The sequence below is a fragment of the Lipotes vexillifer genome, unplaced genomic scaffold, assembly GCF_000442215.2.
Source record: "Lipotes vexillifer unplaced genomic scaffold, Lipotes_vexillifer_v1.1 scaffold892, whole genome shotgun sequence".
Lineage (NCBI taxonomy): Eukaryota > Metazoa > Chordata > Mammalia > Artiodactyla > Lipotidae > Lipotes > Lipotes vexillifer.
The window spans coordinates 485448-494215 of record NW_006786445.1 but is presented as its reverse complement, the minus strand read 5'-3'; the positions used below and the strand labels follow the sequence as shown (position 1 = coordinate 494215).

The 8768-nt window shown below is 47.4% G+C and overlaps 1 protein-coding gene across 1 annotated transcript in view; it reads left to right on the top strand.

Moving 5' to 3' along the window:
• SERGEF (secretion regulating guanine nucleotide exchange factor) overlaps positions 1-8264 on the top strand; it is a 222741-nt gene extending 214477 nt beyond the window's left edge. The window contains exon 11 of the mRNA XM_007458786.1: positions 7921-8264. Within this exon, the coding sequence (XP_007458848.1) occupies positions 7921-8264 (344 nt within the window). The remainder of the gene's footprint in view (positions 1-7920) is intronic.
• The last annotated feature ends 504 nt before the right edge of the window (positions 8265-8768 follow it).

The window sequence follows — 8768 nt, the reverse complement described above, 5'->3', positions numbered from 1 at the left end:
CGGGCCCAGCCGCTCCACGGCATGCGGGATCCTCCCGGACCGGGGCACGAACCCGCGTCCCCTTCATCGGCAGGTGGACTCCCAACCACTGTGCCACCAGGGAAGCCCTACCTCATTATTTTTAATAGCTGTATATTATTCAACAGTAGGGTCAGACTGTAGTTTCTTTACACACTCCTCTGTTGATGGGTATTTAGGGGTTTCCCCCCAGTCTTTCACGATTACAAACAATGCTACAGTAAACACTGTGTGCCAGCCTCCTTGCGTACACATGCCATTGGTCCCTGTAATCGTCATTCCCCATGGCTGTCTACCCTAGTGGCCTGGGAGCCCCAGGGCAGAAACTGGATTTTCCTTTTCGGGGTGTTTTGTCCATACAGGGCCCAAGCTAGAAGAGGTGTCCACGTGATGAGATAAATGGACTCATCTGTGCAAAATCACGACGTGTGAAAGGCCTGGGTGAACTCAGGGAGCAGCAGCAAGCCCATGGGGCTGGAACAGAGGAAAGAGGGGTGATGCGGCCAAGAGGGACAGGCTGCCCTGAGAGCCAGATAAGAGGCCCATTGTAGGTAGTGGGGAGACAGGAAATTGTTCATGGGAAGACCAAGTTCATGCTGTGTTTCAGCCTGGTTTCCCCCACCCAGGCCAGCTACCTCAGAAGAAACTAGCTTTTGTAATTGTCCAGGCAAGAGAGGATCAGAACCTGAACCTCTTCTTTCTGTCCTGAGGTTGCCACCTAGACCCAAAACACTTCAGGAGGCCTGAATTCCTTGCTCACGGCAGGACCTAGGGACCACTGATTACTGCCCAAAGGGTGGGATACTCATGAGCTTGGTCAGCTAGACACTCAGAAGTTTCTTCCAAATTTGCCCGGCTCCAAGACCAGCTCCGTCCACACTGGCATTGACCACCTGCCCGAATCCAGAGACTTCCTCTGCGTGAGGCGCTCAGACCTCACCCCTCCTGTCTCTCTCTCTCTCTGCTTGGTGTTGCAGAAGAGCAGCCCTGCCTGGTGCCCTAGGTCCTTGTGAGGCCTTGTGGGGCCTAGGTCCTTGACAGGCAAGAGACAGGGTGAACCATTGGCTGCCTAACTTTTTGCACCATCCCGCCCTTCTCTCTCCACCCCACCAGATGCGGACGGGGGTGGGGTGCGGCAGGGCCTACTGCAGCTGCCTCTGCCTCAGCCCCAGTGCTCACAAGGGCTCGGAGGGGTTTCTGCTCCTCCGCAGAGTGCTTCTCTCACCAGCTACAGCTCTGGCCTGCCATCACTGACCTTGTTCCTGTACAGGTGCGCCATGACTCTCTACCTTTTCTTCATTATCTGAGGAACAGAGGTTTGGCTAGAGAGGGCAGTATATATTAACAGAAGAGGTTCTGGAGTCCTACTGCCTGGGTTTCAGTTCAGCTCTGCTCCTCACCAGCTATGTGACCTTGCATAGTTCATACCACCTCCCTGGTGTGTTAGGCTGTACCTCACAGTCTTGTTGTGAGGATTTAGTGAATCAATACGTGTAAAGTGCTTATCACAGGGCCTGGCATACACTAAGTATTCGGTGACTTTATTACCATTTTGGAACTAGTGAAGGAGCCTGAGACTCAGGAGTCCTGGATCCTAGTCCTGACTAGGGTGGCCACGTGACCATGGACAAGTTCTTTTACCTCTCTGAGCCTAGTTTCCTCATCTGTAAAACGGAGGTAAGAACACCTCAGAGAGTTGCTGTGAGAATTAAGGTAACATTTATGTGAAACTGAGAAGCACCATCCCTGGGTTGTAGCCCTCATTTTCATGGTCAGAAATGGCAGCTAGAGCTCCAGCTCTAGCTGGAGGAAGGATCCCATAAGCTACTACAGAGGAAGGATCCCATAAGCTACTACAGAAGGAAGGAAGGATCCCATAAGCCACTACAGAACATTTCAGCTCGAATCTCATTGGCCACACCCTGCTGCAACAGAGGTTGGGAAATGTAGTCTCCATTCTGTGGTTCAGGGACAACCAGGAGTTTCTGTCACACATACTCAGGTGTTTGCCCCTCCTAGGCAAGACCCTCCAGCAGAAATGCTGCCCCCTTCCTAGAGTTGGGCTGCAGTCCCAGCACCATAAGGCCCTGTGAGGACCCAGGTTGCCAAGAAGCTCAAGCAGGTGCCACAAGACCTGAACAGATTTGGGTACTGTGTCCAGCCTGTGCTGGGGACCCTGCCAGCCCTGAGGTTCCGCTGCCTGCAGGGCTCTTAGGCTGACGCAAGTGTAGTGGGCCATGAGCTTTGTCACTTGTCACAGCCTGCATCAACTCCACTGAGCCCCGTGAGCAAGGGCCCAAACTCTGAAGAGGCTAGGGAATCCCTCTGTAACTATGAGCTCTCCACCCAAGGCTCAGCCATGTGCCCCGGGGCCAGTAAAACAGATCTAGATCAATCAGGTGGGATCTCAGTGTCCTCAAGAACCTGGCGAGTGCCAGGCACACTGCAGAGAGTCCTCTGTAATGCCAGGAGTCATCATGAACTCACCTGTTGTGAAAACTGGGTGTCCCGTATTCCAGTTGGCTTAGGAAGAGGCTCATCATCGGCTGTCCTTCCTCTCACCTCTACGTGAGAACAGCCTGCATAGTAGCATCTTGCTGAGTCCAGACGGCCTTTCCATCTTCACTGTGCTGCTGAATAGGTGGCCCTAAGTGAGGGTGGGGGACAGGGGGTGTGCTTGAAAGATATTCTAAAATGCTGGAGGAGCTCAGAACTGAAAAATGTCCTGTGTGAGTCCTTCTGTTACTGGGATGGCCCATCTTTCCTTCTCCGAGTTCAGCAGCCTGGTTTCTTTCTGTAGGAGGTTTGTTTAAAGTGTTGGGGAACCCCTGACTTGTCATTCCACCCTAGGCCTTCCCATCTGCTGAGAAGGTTTGCCACCAGCATGGCCTTCCTTGCCTTTTCTTCCTTTCCTCGTGGTCTGCTTCATACGTGGGTGTGAGCTGTCACCATGTGTCAGGCACTGTGCCAGGGCATTAAATGCATATCAGCACATGCAGGCCTCCTCCTAGCAACCCTGTGAGGTAGCTGGGGACAGACGTACCATTGTCACACAGCTGTGTGGTGATGTGGGACCCAGGACAGCATAGCACAGTCCACAGTATGTATTATATATATACCAGGGGCTGACGGAGTACAACCCACGGGCCTGCTGTGTACGGCCTTGCGAGCTAAGAATGATTTTTAAAGGCTTGTAATAAAGAATAAGAATATGCAGCAGAGACCAAATGAGACCACTGAACCTAAAGTATTTACTGTTTGCCTTTATAGAATAACTCTGGCAAGCCTTGGTATAGAGTATGCAGAGTTTAGCACAGATTCCGGAGCCACACTGTCTGGGTCCGAGCGCCTCAGTTTCATTAACTATAAAATGAGAATAATCTATAAAACACGGCTGCCTCACAAGGTTGTTAGAATTAAATGAGATAAAGAATATAAAGCACCTAACCTCGAGTCAGCTTCTTTGGAAGTACCGGGGGAAACTGTATCTGAGCCTTTGCCAGGCTTCTCAACCCAGTGGGCTACCCCGGCCCCAAACATGGCTTCCTTAGAGCGTTTCCTTTGGCAGGAGGAGAGGGACCTGGCAGCTGCCCGTTGTGCCACGTCCTGCTGGTAGGTCAGCGCTGCCTTCCTCCCACCCCCATCCCCCCCCCATCCCTGCTGACCGTCAGCTGGTGCCACTCACCAGGGCTGGGCGCAAAGCCCGTGCCAGGTGCCGAGCTAGGCCTGCAGGTACCAAGCCTGTTCCATTCTCCACCTCATGCCTCAGATCCACCTGGCTGAAACTCCTGCTTAACTGCAGGACTTGTGGCCTGGGGTTCATCCTCTCTGTGTGCATTTCCTCATTCATGTGCCAAACAGGCAGACATCTGTGTTTCCCCAAGCCCAAGCTTTTGGCTAATGATTGCCTTCCTACCAGGGAAAAGGAAAGAGAAGGGTAATCCTGGGCCAGCCAGCCTCCCTCTGTGAAAGAGCGGTCTGCAAAACAGATTTTCAGTGGTTAATGAGTGAAATGTAAAGATTTTTTAAGAAACTCAGATCATTGAAAAAAATCAAAAGAATATTTTCTGATCTGGATAGGGATAGGCTTTCAATTCTTACAAACTATGGAAGAAATGATAAGATAAAAAAACAAGAAATTGTACTACTTAGAACCATAAAATTTATGTTTTACATCAAAAGACCTAAAACAAAATTTTAAATCAAACTGAGAAAAAATAGCTATGCCAGATATGGCATAGAATTAATATTCTTAAAATAAAAATCTTTAAAACAATAAGCCTCTTGAGAACAACAACAGCAAATTTTCATTTAGTACAGTAGTGCCCCCTTATCCGCAGTGTTGCTTTCGGTGGTTTCAGTTACCCCACTGTCAACCATGGTCAGACAATATTAAGTGGAAAATTCCAGCAATAAACAACTCTTTTAAATTGTGTGCCATTCCAAGTAGTGTAATGAAATCTTGCTCTGTTGTGCTCCATCCCGCCCAGGTTGTAAATCAGCCCTTTGTCCAGCCCATCCACACTGTACATGCTACATGCCCATGAGTATAGGAAAAACCAGTATACATAGAATTTGGTACTCTCCATGGTTTCAGGCATCCACTGGGGGTCTTGGAAAGTGTCCCCTGCACAAAAGGGTGGACTACTATACTATGTATTTTATATATACTTGCTCATTTAATCCTTATAAATGAATAAGTATTTATAACCTTTATGATAAAGGTACTATTATTATCCCCATTTAACAGATGAGGGGACTGAGGCTCAGAGAAGCCAAGTAACTTGCCCAAGGTCGCGGCTAATAAATGGAGAGGATGGGATTGAACCCAGGCCATCTGGATCTTGGGTCTGAGCACTTAAACTCTTCTATATGGAACAGGAAAAATGTATTAAGCAGAAAATACACAAAAGAGGAAATTCAAATATGTGAGGAAAATAAGAATTACTTTTCAATTCCTGTGGGAATCAGAAAAGTACAAATAAAAATAATGAGATACCGTTTTTGTCTTCAAATTAGAAAAGGTTTTTAGATGCTATAATAACTAATGAATACTGGCAATGCTGGAGTGATACAGAGAGTCCCACAGATGGTTGTAGTTGTATTCAAGGGGCCTTTCTGCAACGTATTCTGGCAGTACTCAAAACAATACTCAGGAATCTCAAAAATGTCCATACCATTTGACCAGAAATTCCCATTCTAAGAATCTAATTTGAGAAAATAGAGATGTAGACAAAGATTCATGCACAAAGATGTTCATAGAAATGTTATACAAAATAATGAAAAATTAGAAACAGCCTGTCTAGCTGATAATAGGATACAGGTTAAGAAAATTGTTTAATCTCCATAATGGGCAATTAGGCAGTCATTTTACATAAATCTGGACAACAAAAGAGACCATAAACAAAGTGAAGAGACACCACAGACTCCTGGGAGAAGACACTTGCAATGCTTATAACAATTATATAAACAAAAGAATATACAAAGAATACTTATAAATCAGTAAGAAAAAGGCAAACAAAGAGCAAAACAGGCAAAGAATGTAAACACGCAATTCATAGAAAAAGCAATTTAGGGCTAGTAACATAAAGACATACTCCATCTCACTAGTAGTCAAGAAAATGCAAATTAATCACAGGTACTTAATCAGAATAGCAAGAGTCTAAAGGCAAAGATAGAGGGAAACTAATTCATATCCGTTGCTGATGGGACCATAAATGATGGGACTACAGCCATGGTGGAGAGCTGTTTGGCCACACCTGGTAAATGTAAACGTGATTCCACCACAATCACACTTCTAGGGATCAATGTGCACAAACACCAATTTGTACAAGGATACGTGTTCCAGGATGTTCACTGCAGTGTTGTTTATAGTAGCAACAGTAGTAATAGTATTGTTGTAAAATATTATCGTATATTATATATTGTAATATATAATGTGTAATAAAGTAGCAACAATTATCATCATTAAAGAACTGTCCATCAGAAGGGAAATGGATGAGTAAAATATGATTTATGCATAATGGGATATGTACTATGCACAGTTAAAATAAATGAACTAAATCTGTAACTATCAGCTCAGAGAGATTTCAAAAACAATGGTATAAAGAGCAAGTCGTAACAGAAGATACATATTTGAATGACACTACTTATGTAAATCTTTAAAACAAACTAAAATTTTAATATAATATTTAAGGACACATACATGTAGAAAAATATAAAACAAGCATGCAAGTAACGTACACCAACTTCAAATAGTGGTTAATTCCAGGAAGGAGGGAATGGATGGAGGGCCAAGGATGGGAGGTGGGTCTTAAACTGTATCTTTATAATTGATTTATTTTTTTAAAGGTTGAAGCAAATATGGCAAAATGGTAACTAATGTTCTGAATCTGATTGAGGAATATGTCTTTCTGTTAAATTATTTTTTGTACTTTTCTGCATATTGAGCTTTTTCAAAATTTCAAACAAATTATTTTTAATTTACTTTTTGAACAATTCCCAGTTTTGTGGAGAAATGCTTGTGTTATTAAGGCATAAAAACAACACAATATATACACAAATATTTACAAGTTTCACAAATTGAAGGTTTGAAAGAGACACCTAAAATATTCATAGCAGTGGGTAAGATTCTAGAAGTCTGCTTTTCTTTACACCTATCCATATTTTTCTTTTTTTTCCCCCTTTTTACCATGAAGATGTATTACTTTCATATCCAGAAAAAAAAATTTTTTTAAACAACTACAGAAAAGTGTGAGCGAGTTTAGTTAGACTCCAGGAAAGGGTCTAAAACCTAGGAAGAGGTGCTGTGATGGGGTGGGAGCATCACAGGCTGTCAGAGAGACCTGTGCTCGAATGCTGGCTTGGAGATTGGCCGTAGGACTCTGAGCTCTTCAATCTTTGATCTAGTCAGCAAACCCCTGTTGAGCTGCAGCTGGGGACCAGGCGCTGTGCTAGAGACAGGGCAGTGAACAGAACATATGTGTTCCTTCTCTCACTGTAAGGCAGACAGTCTAGTGAGGAGGGGATAGTAAACACATCACCACCCAGACCATCTATCCTCTGCCTATGAGGGAAAGTACAAGGGCAATGACAAGAATCCAAGCTGATCGGGTGCCGGGAATCTGGCCTCTGAGCATGATTTAAACAGATTCTGGAGGATGGGGGTTGTGGAGCCCAGCAAAGCCAGGACTTGGAGAGAAAGGCTGGCCCCACAGGGCATATTTCAGGGACTGAAGGAAGGCAGGGGTTCTGGCATGCAGTGGGGTGGGGAGAGTTGTGCAGGGGGACCCCAGCAGGCTGGTCCGGAGCCAGATCACTCAGGGCCTCACAGGCAAGGAAAGGCCTTTAAGGGTGGGGGGAAGTCAGTGAAGGGTTGAAGCAGGGGAGTGACCTGGTTAGATCTGCATCCTCAGAGATTGTTTTGATGCTCTTTGAAGATCAGAGTTGCTGGCGAGCAGCCCAGTTAGTTAGTTGGCTACTGGTGTGGCCCAGATGAGGGAAAATGGGGTTGGGATCAGGGTGATGGCAGTGGAGATGGAGAGGTGTGGAAGGATTTGAGAGACTTTCGGAGGCAGAATTGGCAGGTCTAGGATTGTGTGTGTGTGTTTGTGGTGGGGGGAGGTGCAGGTGTGGGGGTGGGAGGTGGCACTGAGGGAGGGGCCACGGAGGAGAGCCAGGTGGGACCTGAATGGTTGTGGGCTGGTTGGAGTGAAGAAAAGAGCAGACTTAGGAGGGCAGGGGAGGAAGCAGAGATGGCGAGCGGGCCCCCAGGTGTGGCTGAGCTTTGGTTTCTTCCTGCGTAAACTGGGGGTTTGCGGTGATACCTGTGCCCCCCAGGGTGAGTGTTTTGGCCCTGTTCCCCAGAACCACGTCTACAGCAGTCTCGTCTCTCCCTCGCAGGCGGGACGTGTTACTCTTGGGGCTGGAACGAGCACGGCATGTGCGGGGACGGCACCGAAGCCAACGTCTGGGCCCCAAAGCCCGTGCCAGCTCTGCGGTCATTGTCGGGACTCCGCGTGGGCTGTGGGGCCGGCCACTCCCTGGCCCTCTGCCAGCGGCCAGCCCTCCCTGCCCTGGGCCAGCGCCCCAGGGTCACTGATCCTTTCCCAGATGCCACCAAGGAAGCCGGATCTCAAGAAGCCATGGACCAAGAGAGAAACTGGAAAGACAGACATGCAGAAGCTTCTCCCCAAAGCCAATCTGACAGGTTCAGAAATGGGGGGCTTGTGACAGAGACCCTTTAATAAAGCAACTTTACCCACCCAAAGTGTCCCCAGAGAAATGCTTTGTCAGGTTGCGGTGTTGGCCTGCGAAGGATTCAGGAGGCACTCTGGGTGGGCTGACCAGACGGGAACGATAGGAGCCCAGTGTCTGGGCTCAAGGAATGGACATCCTTTCTGCCCAGCATGTGAGAATGAGGGTTCAGTCCTCACCCAAGGACATGAGAAGCAGAGGAAGGCTCCAGCCTGTCCCTAGCTGGTGAGGACAGAAAGCCCAGCTCTGTCCCCAGTGGTTGTTTTGCCCCAGCAGGCTTTGATTCAGCAAGACAAAGGTTCCTATAGGCCATGCTTAGGGCAGACACAAGCCTCTCCTGGGGTTTCATTCTCAGCACCCAGAGCATGTAGTTTGCTGGTTCAAGGGTATCAAGGAACCCTGATCAGGTGGCTGGTTACTTGGACAGGAAGGAGTTCTTGTCTTGGTGACTAGGACCAAGGGAGAAGGCTCTGGAGGGAGGGTGGGGGGTGGAG